Source organism: Vulpes vulpes, chromosome 12 (genome assembly GCF_048418805.1).
Source record: "Vulpes vulpes isolate BD-2025 chromosome 12, VulVul3, whole genome shotgun sequence".
NCBI lineage: Eukaryota > Metazoa > Chordata > Mammalia > Carnivora > Canidae > Vulpes > Vulpes vulpes.
This window is the reverse complement of record NC_132791.1, coordinates 7,334,742-7,356,635: the sequence shown is the minus strand read 5'-3', so window position 1 is coordinate 7,356,635 and position 21,894 is coordinate 7,334,742. Positions and strand designations below refer to the sequence as shown.

The 21,894-nt window shown below is 40.6% G+C and overlaps 1 protein-coding gene and 1 pseudogene across 3 annotated transcripts; both read right to left on the bottom strand.

Annotated features, from left to right (window-relative positions):
• Positions 1-546: 546 nt before the first annotated feature.
• LOC112923066 (large ribosomal subunit protein P1 pseudogene) lies at positions 547-902 on the bottom strand (annotated as a pseudogene).
• INIP (INTS3 and NABP interacting protein) lies at positions 547-21,576 on the bottom strand. Of its 3 annotated transcripts, XM_072727667.1 has the most exons (7): positions 21,383-21,507; positions 19,710-19,792; positions 13,890-14,053; positions 12,029-12,072; positions 8,700-8,802; positions 6,142-6,232; positions 547-4,960 (listed from the first exon to the last, which is right to left on the bottom strand). In XM_072727667.1, the coding sequence occupies exons 3-7, from the start codon at positions 13,898-13,900 to the stop codon at positions 4,865-4,867; spliced, it is 345 nt and encodes a 114-aa protein (XP_072583768.1). In that variant the 5' UTR covers positions 13,901-14,053; positions 19,710-19,792; positions 21,383-21,507; the 3' UTR covers positions 547-4,864. The 3 variants fall into 3 exon arrangements, with proteins under 3 accessions (XP_072583768.1, XP_072583769.1, XP_025858559.1); XM_072727668.1 differs by lacking the exon at positions 12,029-12,072 and having other exon boundaries at positions 21,383-21,541; XM_026002774.2 differs by lacking the exons at positions 12,029-12,072; positions 13,890-14,053 and having other exon boundaries at positions 21,383-21,576.
• Between the last annotated feature and the right edge of the window lie 318 nt (positions 21,577-21,894).

Below are 21,894 nucleotides of genomic sequence, written 5' to 3'. Positions count from 1 at the left end.
GCGGTGTGGCGTGCGGCTGAGTCAGTGCAAATAAAAATAAGGATTACCTCCCATGACTGGAAATCCCAGAGGAAGGTTGCATATTTTAGGGATTGTTTGACTCAGCAAATCAACGATGGCATCAAGGACCCAGCTACTTTCTCTCTGCCACCTCTCATATGGCAGTGGCTTCATTCTGAGACTTGTTCCATCTCACGGTCACTATGGTCACTACGTAAATATAAATTATCTATAAACATACAAGTGTGTATTTCCTTTTACACATCTAGAGAGAAAGACTCACTTTTGTTAGCATTCTCAAAGGTGAAAACGTGTCTTTTCCATCAGCCCAGCAAATCTCTCCTGGAGTCTCATTTGGGTTGAATTTGGTTAACATGTCCAATCCTGAACTAATTCCTGTGGTCTGTAAAATGCCATGTGCTGTACACTGGCTGTGGCAAAAATGACCCAGATCAGCATGTCCCCTCCCCCTTTAAAAAAAAAATGAGCCCTACATTGGCTGTAGAGATTAGTTGAATGAATGTTTGAAATATACCCAAAAAAAAAGGGGTTCAGCTTTTTATTGAACAGGTTACAGAAGAGGGTTAGTCAAAAAAGACCAAAGCCCACGTCATCATCCGACTCCTCGATTCCTGCTTCCACTCTCTTCTCCTCAGTGGGGTGGTAGTGGTGGTAGTGGGGGGATGTCCTGCTGGGGCAGGACCACCAGCCCCTGCATTGCAGACGAGGCTCCCCATGTAGACACTGGCCGCGACCTTTGCCAGCAAGTCCGGCTGGAGAGGGTCAGCATTTATACCCGCTGCTTTAACGAGGGCCCTGATCTTATCTTTAGTGACCGTCAGCTCATCATTGTGCGGGATGAGGGCCAAGTACGTGCAGGCGAGCTCTGAGATGGAGGCCATGGTGCAGGCAAGTGCTGCTGGGCCCGGGGCTGGTGCCAGTCGCTGGATGAAGTGAGGGCCTCACCCCAGTGCGGCCTTAGCTTCTCTTGAAGGACGAGTCCCACAGCGCCTTTGGCCTCACTTCTGATTATCACAGTATACAAATTTGTCCAAATCTATCCACACAAGACCAGCCAAATTGGACTTTTGGTGCTTCAAGATGGCCCCTATGTCTGCTCTGCTTTTGTGCAGGCTCTTCCTTTGCTTTCACGGTCGCTCTCCTATCTTTCCTGGCTGAGAGTCTCTTCTTTCAAAAGCCAAGTTCAAATGCTTCTTTTTAAATAAAGATCCACTAACTGAAGCAATCTCTATACCCAATGTGGGGCTCGAACTCATGACCCCAATGATCGAGGGTCATATGCTCCACCGACTGGGCGGGCCAGACAACCCCCAAATGCTTATCCCGATGTAGGCTTCCGTGGCCTAGCCAGGTTCATCCTCTCACTAGGAAGGTGCAATCAGTGTTACCTCCTAGCGTGCTGGTCTCACCCGCTCTAGATTCTCAGGTTGAGGACAGTGAAGTTCTCCTCCTCCTCCTCATTCTGCATTTGCTCATTTGAAAAGAATTGTGTCAGCTGTGCATACAGAGGTGAAGAACAGCATTCAGTAAACATGGGCTGAGCTGATGCTGAACGGGACTCATGTGGGCTGGAGGGATGCTCCTAGTGGGGGCATCTGCACCAATGACTTGACATTCTCTAGGTTGATCTTCTATTCTCAGTGTAACCATATTTGCCAAAACCCTTGCCTTGGTGGGCCTTAAACTCCCAGAAAGGCTGAGTTTCTACTGCCAAAGTGAAGGAAAGACCAGAGATAACTTAATGAGACATTTTATAGATTGTTCAGGGGGGAAAAATCTCTTTGAAATTATGAAGTCATTTCAGTTTAAATTCCAGAATCATACAAAGCACTATCATTTGTATTATGATGATGATTCGTTTATTTTAGAGAAGACTGAGAGAATCTCAAGCAGATTCCATGCTGAGCGCAGAGCCCGACATGGGGCTCGATCTCACAACCCTGAGATCATGACCTGAGCCAAAACCAAGAGTCAGATTGAGCCCCCAGGCACCCTCTATCATCTGGATTACTGAGCACTGGCTTTCACAACCTTTTTTTTGCCATGACTCACAGTTTAAAAAAAAAAAAAAAAACAACCTTTCCATCATGACCCAACTCATATATGTTCATTCATTCATTCCTTCAATAAGCAGGTCCTGGTCTCCTACTATATGCCAAATACTAGTCTAAGCAGAATACAGCCATGAACCAAGAGGAAGGGAGGGAAGGAAACACAAATCCTTGCCTCAAAGACCTTACCTACTGGTACAACATATAACAAAGTAAAACACAAACACACAGAAACAGAAGGTTAGTGAAACAAAACCATGTCATTACAACACGTCATGTACTCTCATGCTTCATATTTTTCAAAGAAAAAAAATAAGTGTTGGTCACATTCCATTAAGCCATTAAATCGGCTTCTCACTTCAGTAACAGGTTGAAGCCTGCACACTGGTCTAGACAATTTATAAGGTAGGCAGAGTGTGTGCTGTTCCTACTTCACAGGTGAGACAGAGTGACAGACCGAGAGCGGGGGAAATGAGTCACCCAGTTGCGGGGAGGGGGGTGGGGCAGCAACATGGAAGCATCACCTCAGGGTTTCTGATAGCCCCTGGCATTCCCCATCACCCTCTGCAGTCTTCCCAAGGGTCTTAGTCACTACTTTTTGGAAGACCCTCACCTTTGTCTGGAGCAGCTCTTCCTGCCCTTCCAGGTAAAATCGTACCAATACTTGCAACTTGCAGGCCTGTCTAGACTGCTGTGTGCTCTGGGTGCCTCTTGTGTAGCGCTCTGTGCTCTGGCTTCCTTCATCCTTTCTGCCTCACAACAGCAGGCTCCTTCCACTGTGACCTCCTTAGGAGCAGGTCTCAGCTTTCTCATCTTCCCCAACTCCCCTCCATATGACAGTGGGGCGCCTGAGTGTCTCTGGTTGAGGTTCTGCCTTGGTTCAGGTTGTGATCCTGGGGTCCCGGGATCGAGTCCCTGCAGGGAGCCGGCTTCTCCCTCTGCTTGTGTCTCTGCCTCTCTGTGTCTCTCATGAATGAATAAAATCTTAAAAACAAAATGCATATGGAGTGGACCTGAATTTGTAAGGGACTTGCAGGAGAGGGGGTGGAGGAAGTGCTTACCAGCACTAGGGCTACAGGATTTCACAGCATCTATTTAAAAGGCGGAGAGATTAGAAAAGATACCACTGAAAAAAACATCTTTACCTAGGTTATAAAAGTCACACATTAGGTTGAGGCTTCAACAGCATAAAAAGTACACAATCCAAAAAAAACTCCTTAGCATCAGTAGATAGATTTAGAACCATGCCAGTCGGTAGGTCATGGGTTGCACAGAACAGACACTGTCAAAACAATTCAAGAAAATGAGGGGTCCTGTAGAAGGCTCAAGAAGAGCGGGATGGACCTGAGGCAGGACAGGAGCAGAGGCAGCTGGGGACCTCCTCAGCAGCGGGGAGTAAGGGTGCCTTTGCTGTGACAGTGATCATTACAATGGGAACAGATGTCGCCTCACCCAAACGTGGAAAATCAGTTCAAATTCTCAAGAGGAAGAATCTAAATGGCACAGCCAAGTCCAGAATTCTCCACTCCTCCTTTAATTAGTTTGGGTTAACACGCCGTTAACCCAACCGCTATGTGATAAGTGCAAATATCTAGGGAAGAAGGAAAGAAACTCTTTGAAAAGGGAGATGAACTTCAATTAAATATTGACCCAAACTGGAATTTTAAGTTTAAATTTCATCCTACCACCAGAGATGATGGGGACTTAAGGTTAATACAAGGTCAATTACAAGTAGTTATATTAAATACTGCAACTGTGATACAGTATAAAATATAATTTCAATCCTATTAAAGGTAAAAAAAAAAGACGTAGATTTTAGCTAATTTTAGCTAAGTTTCAAGGGCATAGAAACCTATGAGTTTATATATCTATGATATATAGATATAAGGAAAATTGACTTCCCTACCCATGGTTTTCAGACTTTGTCTTGAATTAGAGATTGTAATTCTCTAGGACTACAGTAAGGTGGGAGGACTAAGCAGCCCAGATTCTCTTAAAGGTGTGTCATGTTGAGAAACTTAACCTAACTCCTTAGAGTAATTAAATAAAAAGGGGCTCAGCTTGCCCCTTTTTAATGAGGATGTTTTTTAATTAGAACAAAAATGGACAATAAAACATGGGGATACCATATGTGGATTAACACTAAATAATAAAAGCACATACAAATTTTAAAGCCACCATATTTCTTATAATTATTTTTAATATCATTTAGTCACATAATTTATAGTAGCATGGGTTTATAAAAGATTTTTAAGACTGGTTGGTAACTTAGTCTTGTCTTAGATTTTTTTTGAAAATGGAGAAGAAGGAAGTTACGAGTCAGAGAATATTTCAGGCTGACGTGTTGAATATAAATTCTACAAACAGCAAATAGGAATGTAACTTATTTAAGCCTAATTGTTCACATTTTTAAAAGCACCCTCATTTCTTTAAGGTGAAGTACTATTAATGTTCGTGAAAGTCTACTGTGGACAATGATATATTTAGTCCAATGGGGGTGGGGGGTGAATTTATGTGACCATCCAATTCAGAGTCTGATTTAGAGTCAAAAATCAAACTGTGTTCCAGAACAGTCACAAGTAGCATCATCAGTTCCTCAGGTAATATAGCTCCCAAAACTCTCATCCTTCTGGTGACTCTCCTTTTCTGCTTTGACTTACGCATGCCTTTCTTTTAAAGAAGCAAAAAGTATAAAAGTTCACCAAAATTCTGAAAGTCATAATTTGTATAGCACTAAATGATAGTAGCTTTGGCATCCGATATTAGAGTTACTTTTGTTACAAATATTTTCTTCATTCTGGGTCAAGGCGAGGTAAGACGGGAAGAATAAGATTCCCAAATGCAGAGTCTTGAGTTATGAAGTATCCAGATGAGTGTGCATGTGCATGCTAGGCAAGAGTTTAAAAAAAAAAAAAAAGGCAATTAAGCTATTAAAAATCACAATTTTTCAACCAAGGTATTCAAATTACTTATCCTTTTTGAGTGCTTAAGACCAAATTAGATAAATTTAAGATATAAAAATCAGTTCTGTTGCTGCTTAATTTTGTTTTAAATACATAGGAGATGGACAGTAATAAAGTATTAATAAAGTATTTTTATTAACAAGCTGTACCAGGCACTCATTTATCAGACCCACTCTGTCCTCTGTGATTCTCTAAAGTCAATAACGAGTCAAAGGCATGAATTACTTTGTTCCTTGGAGTGGGGAGAACTTTGCAGCAAAGATCCCCCAAATCTGCTCTTGATCAACAAAGCAGGAGCTTAAGAAAGAAGGGGAATGGAGTGGGGTGGGGAAGGGAGCTGATTACTGGTGATGAAGATAACCAACATTTGGTAGAGACTGTTGGAATGTAAGTAACAGAAAACCACCAGTGACCTCCCTCTGTCACTACAGAAAGGAAGACTGTTTTTAGGTTGCCTTAAGTGAGATGATCTTTTATGTCTCTTCCAATTCTGAGATTCTAAGGTTTAAAAGCACAGGTAATGATGGCTTGTTCAAGGGCTCTGGGAATGTTAGTTAAAACTATCCAAGATCACTCTAATACTAAAACGGTTGTTCATTACTATGAAGAACAATATTTTTTTAAGCAGATGGATTATCATATTCCTATGGAAGGAGTTAGTCTTTAAGCATTTCCTGCGCAACGTGGTATGCTGACCATTGAAAAAGAAGCCAAACAACAATAAACCAGTAAGATTATCAAGGGGTATGACAGCATGACAAATTTGAAAAAAAAAAAAAAAAAAAAGTGTAAACCGGCCAGTTCAGCTTTTAAGATCATTCTGTCCGTCCCAATATCCTAAACTCTTTTGTACACAAAGCAGTCTCTTGCCAGGTACAGCATAGAATCAATCATGACTGTGTCAAAACCATAAAAGTCACTTTCATCACTGCTGTATTGGTCCTTCAAATCCTTTGGGCATGACTGAACATCAGAAAACCATTGCAATTATGTGTGGAACGTTTTTATTGATACTGCTCCACTGAAATACAAAATAGGAATTGTGCTGGCTTCCAAGGCCCAGGAAATCTCCAACAAGACAAGACTGTCAGTTACACTTTGCTCACCTGCAAAGCTGCCTTTTGTTGGGCTGCAATATGCTGCTGCTCAGCATGATCCCGGAAGTCCTTATTAAGAGAGGGTCTGGAGAGTGCAATGCTAAAATGGGAATCTTAGTTATTTGGCTGTTGAAGGTAGAAACTTCCTTACTTCTGAATTACATTTTTCATTATATATTCTTTATAGGGATAGAAAAAGGCCTTCCAGAAGAAGTCTGTTTTTTTTCCTTCTCCCACTGTTTAATTTATATGACAAAAGCCTATGTTATTTACTGGGGCTCCAAATTACCTCTATTTTTTATTATTTTTTTGATGATTTATGGTCCCCTACTTTCAAACTGATTCCAGGTACTCCAGCTTATCATAAGGCTACATTTATGATGAAAACGGAAGCACTGAATGTTTCAAGCAGAAGGTACAGCACGCAAAAGCCCAGGGCAAAAGACCTTGGCGTATCTGAAGAAATTAAGAGCTCAACAGGACCGGAGGTCAGAGTTGAAAGGAGGTGAAGAGGGTTGGCAAAAAATGACATTGGGGTAAAAGGCAGGTACAGGGTATGAAGAGCCTTGTGAAAATAAGTTAAGAAATACAGACCTTATCCTCACAGTAAAAAGAGATACCCAGAGAGTATAAGCAGAGGAGTGACATGATCACAAGTACCACATGATGGCTCAGAAAGACCACTGCTAGGCACACAGTGCTGGTCACCTCCTCAATAACAATATATCTCCCTACTGTCTTGTAATGGAATCCAAACTTAGTTCAATTATTGCTGGTCCCATGCCTCAGGGCTGGCCAGGCTCATCCCTCAAGGGATGAACTTTGATTGGTGTAAGACAATGTCATTCCCCCTGCTGGTTTCTGGTTTAGGCAAGAGAAAGATACATAATTCTGGGCAACTAGACTCAATGGGTCGTCTGCTGGAAGGCTTCTGAGGACATTCTCTGGCCTCTTAAAAAAGAAACATAGGACAGGAACCTTTCTGGCTTTGGTCTCGATAGGTGGCTCAGTGTAGGGTGAGGCAAAGACTACTGCAGTCATATTTTGACCACTAGGGAGCTGCTGACCCCCAGGGAAAGGCAGAAAGAAGAATTGGAGGGAGTCCAGAGCACTGCTCACATACTGAGCTGCTGCATGAAGCTGCACTGGAACCATCTCACCTGTATGAAGCCACTCTGGAAGCACCTGCCCGTCACACTCCTGGTTCATATACATCCTAATGCTTATCCCAATTTTCTCGATTTCCAGATTAAAACATGACACAACTGATAAATATATTCAGGAGGACTGAAGACTACAGGAAATACAGAGGAAGCAGCTATAGTAATTGAGGCAAGAAACGGGAGTAGCAGGCATCAGGGCTAGGGTGGCATCAGTAGCAATGAAGAAAAATAGGCAGATTTGAGACACATTTCAAAGTATAAACATAAGAGAATGGCAAATGCTTGGAGATGGAAATGAAATGGAATAATAAACAAAGTCCATGCTTCTGACTTCGAGATCTGTGCCATTCACTGAGACTAGAAGCCCAAGAATAGTAGGTAGTTAGTCAGAGCTTGGGAAGGGAAGATGAGTTCAGCTTGGGCCATACGAAGTTTGAAATGCCTAGAGGACACAGGGATGGAGGTGTCCAAGAGGCGATTTGGGACTTGGGAGAAAAGACTAAATGAAAGTTTCACAGCATATAAAAGGCTGTGAAAGTAGATGCAACTGGTGAAAAGATGTAAGAAGACACAACTGGATGGAAAACTGAGCTCTGAGGGGCACTGACATTCATGAGATAGGAGTGGAGAAACGTCTACAAAAGAAATCACAACTGTGTGACAGTGAATGTGTGGAAGCCAAGGAAAGAGTATTTTAGGAAGGAGGGAGTGATCAGTGGTGTCAAACAGTGCTCAGATATCTAATAAGGGAAGGATCTTGGTCTACCAGATTTTAGCTACAATGAGATTACAAGGGACTGAGGTGAGCACCTGTTCTTAGGAAAAGTGACTGCCTGGGTGGCTCAGTGGTTGAGCATTTGCCTTCAGCTCAGGGCGTGATCCCGGGGTCCTGGGATCAAGTCCTGCATCTGGCTCCCCACAGGGAGGCTGCTTCTCCCTCTGCCTGTGTCTCTGCCTCTCTTTGTGTCTCTCATGAATAAGTAATAAAATCTTTAATAAAAAAAAAAAAAAAAGGAGGTGGGGGAAGGCAGGGTGGTGGCTAAATGTCATGTAAGAAGGCAGAAACCAAACACGATAAAGATTAAGCTACCTAAACGTTCCCTGCTTTGCAGAATGCTTAAAAAGTGGGATGTTGACAATTATATCAGTAACAAACCAAAACCACACAAAACCCTTTTCGTTTTTTTTTAAAGTAGGCTGTGGGGAACATTAAATATTCTGGTTAGAATTTAATTATTTAAGATCTAATCAATTCATCTAATTTTTTCAAATCTAACTAGGAAACAAAACATAACGTGTAAATTCCAATGTGAGAGAGACAAATGTCTGCCAACCCACATGAAGTATTTTGTCCAAGACATTTTTTATATCACTAAATATAAAAACCACATTATTCTTCAATACCTCGCTCCAGGATGATTAGTTGAAGACTGGTTCTGCATTAGTAATTTTCTTTTCTCTTTGTCCAGTTCTGCCAAGATTGCAACTCTGTTTTTGTTTTGAAAACCTAAAAACCAGGGGTAGGGGGAAGAGAGACACACAGAGAGAGAAATAAAAACAACATTTTAGAGCTATTTTTAGAAACGTAGGCCATCTAGAAACCCAGACAGCAAATTCTATTCTCTAAGAAGATAAAGAACCCACTAGAGAGTAGCCCCCTAGATGGTGACACCGACCTCCTACTGCTTCCCTGCAACTTTCCCAGCACAGTCCCAGGATGGAGACAAAGTAAGATATGGACTGAGGACTTGGAAGGAACTGTAATTACCAAGGTTTTCAGGAGGAAAACAGCAACAGATATGCTCAGATCCAAACAATATTTCTTTTTCTCAACTGCTTTCATTCCGAAATGACACACAGTCTTTCAAAGACCAAAGAACTGCAACTGACTACATCCAGCGATGCTGAGAGAGAAATGGATTGTAACAGACGGGGTGCAAAAGGTGTGTCCTTTATCAACTACTTAATATGGGGCTTGATTCTGATCTTCAAATTACATAAGTCTAAGGCGCAAAGTCCTGGCCAAGGACTAGTATCCAACTAGGTTTTTAAAATCTGAATTAGGGGCACCTGGGTGGCTTAGTTGTAGGTGTCCGACTCTTGGTTTCAGCGCATGTCATAATCTCAGAGTCAGGAGATTGAGCCCCACATGTCTGACTCCACGCTCAGTGGGGAGTCTGCTTCAGTCTCTCCCTCTGCCCCTCCCCACCCTCTCCCTTGTGCCCACTCTCTCTAAAATCAATCAAATCAAATCAAATCGGAATTAAATGTCAAGATGTAAACACTGAGAGAATATAAACAAAATCCTCAAATTTCTTGCTTCTCTTGATATATTCTCAAGGGCTGGCAAGAAGGGATCTTGGGTACCTCCACAGTAAAAATTAACTAGAATGAAGAAATGATCATTACTATTTCCTCACATTACAAAGACATCGGCACTCCCTAGCTTATTATAGTCCTTTTTAGACTTGTTTATATGCCTGTGGACATTTGAGTTTGATCCCTAATTTAGAAGAAAACAAATGGAAAGATAAAAGACTGGAAAATGAACCACAATTTGAGTTCTCTGTAAAATGAAGAATGCTTTCCAGAGAAAAGTAGCACTCTCCTATTTGTATATATGGATTTGCATACACATATTTTTAAAGACTTTATTAATTTATTTGAGAGACAACAAGCAGGGGGAGTGGCAGAGAGAGAAGGATAGGGAGAAGCAGGGTTCCTGTGGGGTAAAATGACACAGAAGGATATACATGTACTGTGTATCCAATATCAAACTCTAGCTTTTTATATCATATTATAGTTATAGGAGATGCAACCATTGAGGGAAACTTGGTAAAAAGTACCTGAGACCTCTCTAGACTGTCTTTGCAACTTCTTGCCTATTTCAAAATAAAAATTAAAAATATATGGCTCTCAAATCCCCACTGATGCTACTTTAGTCTAAGACACTCTCCTCTCTTACCTGGTTCACTGCAATAGCTTCCTATTTCTTTGCCATACATTTTTCACCTTCTCTCAGCTTCTCCCCATCAATCCATACTCTCCATTTTATTTATATTTTTTGAAGATTTTGTTTGAGAGAGAGAGAGAGAGAGTATCAGCAGGGGGAGGGGCAGAGGGAGAGGAAGACTCCTCACTGAGCAAGGAGCCTGATGTGGGGCTTGGTCCCAGGACCTGAGATCATGACCTGAGCCAAAAAGCAGATGCGTAACTGACTGAGCCACCCAGGTGCCCCCAAAGTTGTATATATTTAAAGCAAGTTACACCATTAAGTGTGTTTCTAACTCTAGGACAAGACTTTTTCCCACTTCTCAGAAGAGGCTAATGCATTCTTAGAAGATAATTAAATAGTTCCATCTTTGTAAAAATTTAGAGATACTGTAAATATAAAAAGAAAAGTCCTGAAAAGTAAATTTAAAAATCTGATAGCGTCTAAATTATGTGGTGAGCAAAATAAATAACCACACTTGAAAGTACTGATGTGCTGTTTACAGAAACATTACTCTCAAGATTAATTTGTTTGCAAGTAATATTTTAGGGTATCAGTAAAAAACTGTATATACATAGAAATTGTATGTACAAAGCATTAAAAAGACTACATGAAGATAATTTGATCAATAATGTTCAGATAAATACAAGTACAATTGAGCTTTTCAGTGCTCTTCAATGTGTTTAAGCTTACATATGTTATTTCCAATTGTCTATCCTCTGTGAAAAGGAACCAGAGTTCTGGGCAGAGTACTAGTTGCATGTCTTAGGGTAGAAAAAAGAAAAAAAAAATCAAGAGATGGGCCTGGAACATCTTGTCAGAGAGCAAGAGGTTTTTTTTTTTTAAACATCCAGGGTAGTGCTGAAAGAACAAAGAAGCCAATTTGAGGTTAGCCAGGCTGTCACAATTGGAACATTAAATAGAGAATAATAATTATAGCTGAATGGAACATATTGAATCTATGATATGCCATGGCTTCATAATAAGATACAAAAGGAAAAGTTAAAAATACATAAAAATATAGTTGTAAAGAAGGGTGAAAATAAGTTATTATAATAATTAGGTCATTTGTAGTAATTACAGTTAATAGGTTAGCATTAACATTTAGAGGTTTGTTTCTCCTATTAAGTACATGTCTGTTTCTGAAGTATAGCTGTATACTTTTTTGCTTAGGTACATGGAGGAAGGGGTAGATACAGGGAACTGGGGGCTAAGCCAAATAGTTCCAGAGGAGCAGGATAGGGACCAAGAATCCACAAGAGAGGTGGATTCAGCACAGGTTCTCTCTCTCTCTCACACACACACACACACCATTTAAAAAGGAGACCCAGTTGTGATGAGCATCCATGTCACACAATGACCAAGCAGAAACTGTGAGCTCTAACTGGATGAATTAGTGAAATTCCTAAAAAGAGCTAACTGTACAGACCTAATGATCCCTGACATCTTGGGAGATGAAATGTATTAAATCATGGTAATAAAGCTACCAGAAAAGGACAATTCATAATGAAAACAGAACATGGGAGTATTTCACTTAAGGACAACTCCAGGTTGCAAGAAACTAAAAATCTATGAGACAGGCATGAGCTTAAAAAAAAATCCCATTAACTCAGCAGGTAAAGTTTAATATAGAAGGGACTCAGTGCACACCAACACAGCTTTTAAATCATCTAAGGCATAACCAAATCTTGTGTTTTGGCTGAGAATCAAACTTATCAAAAAACGCTAAATCTTGACTTACCTGAAATTTTGTTTTGTTTTGGTAGTGGTAAAATTACTGTAACCCTAGGAAGGTATGGAAAGATTACTATAATCCTGGGAAAGCACAGAAATAAGAATCTGGGAAGATCACTATCATCCCAGGAAGATATAAAAAACAAGTACAGAAAGAGTAAATTAATTAAACCAACGGGTTAATATTTTGAAATAGATTTAAGTGTACTAAATTTTGCAATCATGAAGTATTACAGTCACATTAATTATAATTCTAATTTAAACTATAAAGGAGAATTTAACTTGTTTAAGCTATAAACAATTCTAAATGTTTAAAAATTTTCAGTTTTGAAGTTACTGTGTTATATGAGTGTAGGTTTAATACACCTTTAATTAAATTATGAGCAGTGATGAGTATTTTTTTCCATGTACAAGATCATGGATTCCATGGACTTTAAAGAACTCACTAAAGTATTTAAACAAGGGGTCACTGGAGTGGGCGAGCCCATAGCCTTCCCTCCCTGGTGAAGATGGGAAAATGCTTTATCACTGTATGTCATTTAGTGCTCCATACTCCCACCCAGAAGCCCAAGTTTTATCCTTATAATCTCTCCCTCTTACTACTCACATTTAACAAGTCACCTAGTCCAACAAATTTTACGTCCTCAAGTCTCTAATATAACTTCTTTCTCAATTCCTTTTCCACAGTCTAATCAAGCAAAATTATATTCTGCATAATTTTCTAGATCTTAATGTGTATCTACATGAGGCTGAGAGCCATAAAGGCTACTTTACAGAGAAAGGGTATGGTAAGATCTCTTAGGCTTTTATTTCTGATCTTGTCTAAAGGTCCTGAAACCTATGCTTCCTTCTTGATTTAAAAAAAAAAAAAAAAAAAAACAATATAGTATTATGTTACATGTCTGTTTGCACAAAATACTTATTATAAAACTATAAAAGTCAACAGAGAGCACTTAGGGAATAATAATAGCTTATTTCAAATTTGAAACTTAAGGCACAAACTAGGTAATCTATCTGGTTATTTGAAGTATAATGTTCTATAGTAAGATTCTCCCACCTTCAGGGTTTATACCAATGAACTCTACCACATCAATAGGTAACATTTAACTAACTTTTATTACACTCACTGATTGAGTTTTTTTTTTTAAACACACACCCATCGCTTGCCATAATTTAACATTTTACTTTTACATTCTTTTGCACATATCATAGTTACATGTAACTTTTACGTTCTTAGAAGCATGAGTGTTAAAAATATTTATCTCATGTACAGTACTTAATATTCCTTTATAATTAACCTTCTCCTAATAAAATTATCTTACAATAAAGCAGCAAACTCAAAAATATTTCTACTTTTAGAACTATAACCCTATCTCCTTTCACAATCATATATATTCTCACTTCTACATTCGTTCATAGAAACATATAACTCCCACACTTTTTTTTTTTTGTCACTAAAAACATTCCTGAGGAACAAGCATCACATCAAATCGTATTTAAAACCTACCAGCTGATTATCACTTTACATGAATAGCTCTACCACAGTTAAATAAGCACTAACTGGAATTCTTTTTATTGGAAAAAATATTCTAAAAGAATGAAAATTATTTTGTTTGATCAGTGGGGTTACGGATAATCTGCTTTCCAATTACAGTTGATAAATTGCTTTCACAACAATATTTTAAAAGACATTTAATATATTATTCAAATCTTTTCAAGTGGTTATCCTACAGGCTATATACTCTTCACAACTATACATTAAATCAATGTATCATACTTAAGATACCCGTTTAGTATTAAAGGAAAGTCACTATGGCACTATTAGTTTAACATGTTTTAAGTTATTTATTGAATCAACATATATTTACTGTGTATCCATCGTATACAGGCACTAGATAGGTTCTAAGGATACAATGATGAGCCAAAACTTGACATGATTCTAGCTCTCATGGTTCTCAAACAGTCCAGTGAGGATAGAGATGATCAAATAATTACACCAATGAATGTATACTTAGAATCTAAGATGAGTAGTCTGAAATAAAGAAAGAAAATTCTGTAAGCATTTATAACAATATTACTGTGGGAATCAATGCTGAATAAACTTGATCTAGACTGGGAGTAGGGGGAGCAGTAAAGGCTTCCAGAGAAAGTAATGCTTGAACTGAAATCTAAAGGACAAATAAGTAAGCTCATTAGGGACTGGGGGAAAATAACACTTTCCCCTATAAAAAGAGCAGTGGTTGCAGTGTTGAGAATAGGCTAGACAAGAGGAAACAGGAGACTATGACAGTGGAACAAACTGGAGATGACAAAAGTTGTTATGGCCCAGGGAAATGGAAAGATTGGAACAGATCCAAGAGCTATTTAGGAAGTTAAATCAACAGGACACTGAAAGAGTAAATATGAAGTAAAGAATGATGAAGTAGTAGTCATGGATGGCTCCTAGATTTTCAGCTCATATAGTTAAATGGTGAATTATCCTATTTTTCTATTGCTGCTGTAACAAATTACTATAAATTTAGTCGCTTAAAACAACATAAATCTATTATCTCATGGTTCTGCAGTTTTGGGATCTTACTGGACTAACATCCAGGGCTCCATTTCTTTCTGGAGCCTCTGGTGAAGAATCTGTTTCCTTGCCTTTTCCAGTTTCTAGAAGCTGCCTGAGTTCCTTGGATCCTGCTATTCTTTCTCTGCCTTCAAACCCAGCAACACTGTATCCCTCTGACCCTTCTTCATTTCTCTCTCTGACCACAGCTAGGAAAAAAAAAATTAATGCTTTTCAGGATTCATGTGATTAATATGGGCCCACCTGGATAATCCAGGATAATCTTCCCATTTCAAGGCCCTTAACCTTCATCACATGTGCTGAGTTCTTTTGCCAGAGAAGGTAACATAGTCACGGGTTCTGGGGATTATGAAGTAGGGGGATCATTTTGCCTACCACACTCCCTAATGATATATATAATGTATTCAGTGGCTAAAGCTCAAACCTCATCTAGGGGGGACTGCTTGATGTCTAAGTCATAGCAGAACAAAAGAATATAACATTATTAAGTTAATGTGAGTTGATTAGTATCAATAATTAGTCCTTTTGGTATCTAGTTGATGGCAAACACTTCTTATATCTAGTAAGATCAGAAAAATTATTCAACTCTTAGCTACTTTTTGGACTTTACTGAAAACACACATCAAAGGAAAGGAATGGATCTTAATGTCCATTCAGGTGACCTCCCCGTTTTCAAGTTCTCACTCAGTCCTCAAGGACTTAGTTCTTGTAAGATACTGCCACTTTCTCTCCCCATTTCAGAGCTAGCTAAACAACATGATGAATCATCTTTACCTTCCTTTTGAACCAACTTTCCCTCATCACTCATTTTTCTTTCCTCTTACAGATAAATTCCTACACCCATTTCACAACAAGGATTTTCTGCTTAAAAACAGAAAATAGAAGTAAAATACCTAGCATATAGCGTGCTGTGTGGCAATTGCTTAATAAATACTAGTTATTATTGTCATTATCTAGCATTCTGTATTAGTTAACATTGCCAGATGCTTCTCAGCCCCATTCTGACAATTCACTCTCAGTGCATAGTTTTTTATTACAAAGAATACAACTGATTAGCATGCGGCTTTCTAGGCTACACTCACATGACAGGCCTCCCAAGGCCAGTCTGAATGGGCCTAGGGATCTCAAACTCTCTCCTAACTATATACATGATCTGAAGCTACTTTATAACCTATTCTACATCAACCTCGTTTCATCCCTATTTCAACCTGGGGCTTACAGATCATTCCTAGAACATCAGAAAAATACTGTACTCTTTGCCTTTGGAGTTAAAAATGACATGAAAAGAAAGCTAGCTTTAAAAACCTACTGCAAATTGCATCTTTGCATCCACATTTTCCTCTTTAAAAAGGTACAAACACAAGAATTTTTAATTATTTTTACACATCAGTGCAAATTTTAATTTACATCTTGAGAGGTAGCATTCCTTGCTTTTCATCCTGACCATAGATGGTTTGGGGTAAGACTTGTATTTGGGCCTGAGATCAAGCAAGAGACCTCCCACCCCACTCCTACCTAGCACCCTAAAATCACAACTAAGAGCATCCAGAATAACTCCAAATCAATACTTTCCATCACCTGATCTGCAGGGCTTGTAGTTATTATTATAAACACTGAAAGATAACTAGAAAATAAGAGAATCAAAGAAAAAAAATCACAGTTCTTAGTATTTTGCCAGGTTTCTGTGTGTCTGAAATGAGGTTGGACCAATCCAACTGCCACCACATGATCATAGGACCTTAGTATTTACCAATAATGAAAGATTCTTTACATTGTACCCTGGCAAAATTCCAGTTTGACAATCTGCCTCTACATATTAAAATTCTCAGAACAGGGCAACCCCGGTGGCTCAGTGGTTTAGTGCCGCCTTCAGCCCAGGGCCTGATCCTGGAGACCCGGGATGGAGTCCCGTGTCAGGCTCCCTGCATGGAGCCTGCATGGAGCCTGCTTCTCCCTCTGCCTGTGTCTCTGCCTCTCTCTCTCATGAATAAATAAATAAAATCTAAATAAATAAAAAAATAAATAAAATAAAATAAAATAAAATAAAATAAAATAAAATAAAATTCTCAGAACATGACTTAGCAAACAAGTAGCCATTAAGAACCAACCAAATCTTCCATAGTACAATGGAAGCTAAGGAGACTTCAGTGACTGTGTGCCAAGAGCTTATGACATTTAGCAGTCCTGACTGCTACCACACTATGACAGACTAGATCTGCTCGAGGGCTCAGTGAACACAATGGGATTCTGTCTCCTACACCAGAGACATTAATTGCAATGTACAGATCAGGATTTTTTTTCCTAAGTCATGGTTCTTTCAGTTATCATTGTTAAGATAATTACACCACTTGGCATTCAGTCTCTGCACTAAGTAGTTCCTATACACGTAAAGAGTAAAGAAATAATTTAATATAGAAAATAAAATGCAATAGATCCAAATAGGTAAGAATTTTAAAATTTTCACTAGGAGTCTACAGAGCAGGATATGGACTCCCTCTGCTGGTGCCCAAGAGCAGCTCAGGACACCAACAAAATCACTGACAAAAGAACAACAAAAGCCAAAAGGCTAATCTAAATTCATTTCTATTTAGATTAGAGAATGTTTCACAGCAAATATGATATCAATCAAAGGCAACCCTAAAAATGACTGCATTTTATTGCAAATGCTATAAAAATAAATAACCAGCAAATTGCAAATCTCAATTATTGTGCTATTAGAACAAATGGATAATTTTAAATTTAGTTTTGCCTGGACTGAACTGTGGGATTTTTAGCAGCCATATTTGTCTTCCAAAATAGACGTCTCTTTGTTTTCATTTTGGCTTAGATCAAATTATTTTTCACCTGGTTAACTCTGATGAAAAGAAGAGATCAAAGATCAGAAGTCAGTGTTGGCCTGTGATTAATGCATAGAGCACACAAATGTGGTTATTTTAGAGAACAGAATAGTATTAGGTAGTTACAACTGTCACCAAGGCTAGCTTTTTACAATAGTACACTTCTATAAAACTCATGCAGCCTTTAGTGTGCCCTCAATGCAACTAATACACTAAACGAGATTTATATACAATGAAACAGCAGACTTCCAACTTCTAGTAGTAGCAGGTAGTTTGGTTACACTAACCCTGCCACAGTTTAATTATAAATTCTGGACAAAGGGCACCTGGTTGGCTCAGTGATTGAGCATCTGCCTTTGGCTCAGGTTGTGATCCTGGGGTCCTGGGATCAAGTCCCACACTGGGCTCCCCATAGGGAGCCTGCTTCTCCCTCTGCCTATGTCTCTGCTTCTCTCTCTGTGTCTCTCATGAATAAATAAAATCTTAAATAAGTAAAAAATTCCAGACAAAAGATTAAAAATTCATTATTTGAAAGCACTAGAAACTGACCAAAATCAAGCAGAAACTGCACCTACTGATATTTGGAAATTTGTGATCTTTTGTTCAATTCACAAACAGCTTGGATAGCCTCACCTTACTGGCTTTGAGGTATCAGAGGACAGTTCAGGGCTGGCAGCGTGGAGAAACCCCAGAGGGAAAGGCAGAAGGAGTAAAGCAAAGTTTTTGCTTCCTGATTAAACTACACATATGGAGACCCCAGAGGGATCCAGCAATAAAGCAGCAGCTAGAAGCTAAAAAGACTGAGCACAGATTTCAGCTACTGCCCATCACACGGAAGACAACTCTGAGTTGAAGGCTTGCATTTGCTAGAACAAAAATTACATGTCAGAGCAATACAAAAGAAGCCAGAGTCTCCACAGTGTCTTAGTCATAATATCCAGTATCCAATAACAAATCACTAAGTATAGCAAGAAAAAGGAAAATGTGACCTACACTCCAAAAAAAAAAAAAAAAAAAAAAAAAAAAAGCAGTCAACAGAAACCAACTCCAAGATGATTCAGATGATGCAATTAGCAGTGACAAAGGACCTGGATCTAGATTCTAAAAAGAAGAAAACCTAATGATAAAAATAAGCCAATTTTTAAAAAATGAGCAATTTAAAAAATAAGAAAAGAAAATTTATGATGGCAAGTAGTTACAAAGAAGAGCTCAACATCTGTCATCAGGGAGATGCAAGTTAATACAATGAGATGTCGCTTCACATCCTCCAAGATGGCTAAAATTAGAAGACCTAGAACATTATATAGAGAGTACCCAGAATTTTCACACATTGCCAGAGGGAATGTAAATTGGTATAGCCAGTGTGGCAAAAGGTTTGGCAGTTTTTCAAAAAGTTAATAATAAACTCAGCTATTAATCCAAATATCTACAAAAAGACATAAACAAATATTCAAAGCAGCTCCATTCACAATGGCCCACACTAAGACAACCCCCAAAGCCCCTAAACAGGAGAACCAATTAAAAAAAAAAATGGTGGTAAATACATACAGTAGAAGAGAACTCCATGATAAACAGAATGAACTCCTGACACATGGCACAACATGGATGAAACTCACACTTTAGTGAGTGAAAGAAGCTGGACACAAGAACATGCTTTATGATTACATTTATATGAAGACAAAATCAAGACAAAACTAAGGCCAAAAAAAAATCAGAACAGAAATAATAAAAATATGGGTCAAACAAGAGTTCAGAGTTGACAGGGAAAGGAAAAAAGAGGTTTGCTTCAAGTTTTGAAGCAGGACACAACTTACAGAATGGGATTTAATACTTTCTAGACATTAAATTTTATTTTTTAAAATTTGTTTTTAAATAAAGACTTCTCTAGGATGCGTCTGATTTGCTTTGCTTTAGAGAGCTTCTAAACAGAGGTGATGTGTACAAAAGTTTCTAGGGCAAATGAAGGCAAAGGCATGGATACTGCCTGGTGACAATATAACCTTAAAAGTGGCTCTGATTTCAAGTAGAAGAGAACACAGATGTCAGAGGAGGACCTGAGGTTTACAATGTGAATAATCTTAACACAGGGTAAAACATAGGATTAATAGCTATTAAGAATTTTATATATCTGATACAATGTTGGACTTCAAATACTGGGTTTTTACTTTGCTATTCATTTTTTATTGACTACAGTAACTGCCCTACCCTAACTTTTCTATCAAAACACGTTTATTAAAAGGGGGGAAAAAATCCTAGTAATAACAAGTTCCAGCATGCATTACCTTGTCCTGAAGGGTTTGCTGCCATTATCTTCTATTTTGTTTCAACTATGTTCAATGGCAACTGGTCAGCACTTTACAATTACCTGTTAAAAAAAAAAAATATATATATATATATATATATGTGTGTGTGTGTGTGTGTGTGTATGTACACATATATAAAATGCATCATATTTAACAACAAACTATAAGTTTTCAGGAACAGCTAGCCTCCCTACAATAAAACGTTTTCCGTTCCTTCATCGCTTCAGAAACACACACCTGAAAAGTGGCACAGACTTAAGTCACAAATTTAGATTCTGCAAGCCCTTCAAGTATTTCATTAGAACGTTAAGGTTAAATGTTGACTTTTGCAGATGATGTTGAGATGTTGATACCAACATTTAGCATTACTGTCTTCAACATACAGCATTACGCGGTATTCACCACACACTACCAAATGAATCAGCCAATCGAGAACATCAATATGATCGATGCTAGGAAGAAAGAAAAAAAAAAATCACTCCTTTATGGTCCTTCCTGATGCACTTAAAAAAATATATCCAGATGGGCAGCCCCGGTGGCTCAGTGGCTTAGGACCTGCCTTGGGCCCAAGGCGTGATCCTGGAGACCCAGGATCGAGTCCCACGTCGGGCTCCCTGCATGGAGCCTGCTTCTCCCTCTGTGTCTCGGCCTCTCTGTGTTTCTCATGAATAAATAAAATCTTTTAAAAATCCAGTAGCTACTGTGTATGCTGAAAGCTAAGAAAGAAAACGTAACGCCTGGAATTTATCAAGTACATCCTCGGCACCATACAATGCGTAAGATGCTTGAAATTATCTTACTCATCGCCGTCTTACAGATGGGGAGAGCCATGCCCCGGGCCCCAGAAGCCAGGTCGAATACTTTGGGCTGTTTCGTTTCCCAACGTCGTGGGTTTTGTATCGGGCTTTGGGGAGATCGCGAGTGGGCAAGGCCGTCCTGCTGCCCTCGGGGAGCAAGCAGTCCAGCGAGAAGACAGGCCCTCGGGCGGACGACCACCCTAACAAGTTCAACCAACGCGCTCTTTAAAAGGCGCCAACGGGGATCCCTGGGTGGCGCAGCGGTTTGGCGCCTGCCTTTGGCCCAGGGCGCGATCCTGGAGACCCGGGATCGAATCCCACGTCGGGCTCCCGGTGCATGGAGCCTGCTTCTCCCTCTGCCTATGTCTCTGTCTCTCTCTCTATGTGACTATTATAAATAAATAAAAATTAAAAAAAAAATAAAAGGCGCCAACGGTGCTCCGGCAGCAGCGAGGCACGGAGTCCCCTGGCGTGACGAGGGCGGGCTTTGGGGCAACCCGGGAAGAGCACGAGGGCTTGCAAACACCCTTGGGCGTGGAACAAAATATGCCGAGGTGCACCCGGGGCAGAAGCACCGAGCCGAGGTGCTCCCGGGGCAGAAGCACCGGGCGAGCCGAGCCGGTGGCGACGACAGGAAACAGGGCCACCTAGCGAGGGGGAAGGTTCGGCAGGGGGGCGACAGGGCGGCACCAGCGCCCCAAGGGGTCCTTGCAGGAGGGCGTGGAGGCAGGCTGGGCGCGGGGCAGCGAGGAAGCCGAGGAGGCCGCTGCCCCGTGGCCGCAAGGACAGCGGCGGCAGGTCAGCGCCGGGGCCGCGCACTTCCGTCCCCCGGCGCCGTGGGGCGGGCCTACTTACCGGGGGCTCCAGAGCGCCCAGGCCGGTCCGCGCCGTCCGACCGCTCTCTCAAAGGGGGCGCGACCACTTAGAGACCTGCAAACAGAGCCCAACGTGCGGCTCTACAACCTTCCCGCCCCCGCTGCGCTTCCGCCTCCAGCCTGACGTACACCCGAGCGAGCGGAAGTCCCGCCTCCGGCCGGCCTCCAGCGGCCGCTGCCCAATGAGAGCCGGGCTTTAACTGCTGTTTCCCTGCCCGCCCCCCGCGCCGGCCGAGGCCACTTCCTTTCCGAAGAGTGGCAGCCGAAGGGGCTCCTGGGAGATGCAGGCCGCGCGCTGGGGGGCGGGGTCCGAGAGGGGCGGGGCTAGGGGCGGGGCTAGGGGCGGGGCCGACAGCGGCTGGGTTCCTAGCGCCCTAGCGCCCTAGCTGCTCTGCGGTTAAGGCCGCGCGGTTCCGAGAGGAGTCGCCAGCCCTGCCAGACCTGCGGCGATAGGAGGGTGGGAGGAGGGCCAGTCCTCACCCGCTGGGCGGG

Coding starts and splice junctions, on each gene's coding strand:
- INIP (XM_072727667.1), bottom strand. Junction 8,803..12,028: donor AAAACAAAACAAAATTTCAG/GTAAGTCAAGAT, acceptor CCTGGTTTTTAG/GTTTTCAAAACAAAAACAGA. Junction 6,233..8,699: donor ACTAATCATCCTGGAGCGAG/GTATTGAAGAAT, acceptor TTCCCATTTTAG/CATTGCACTCTCCAGACCCT.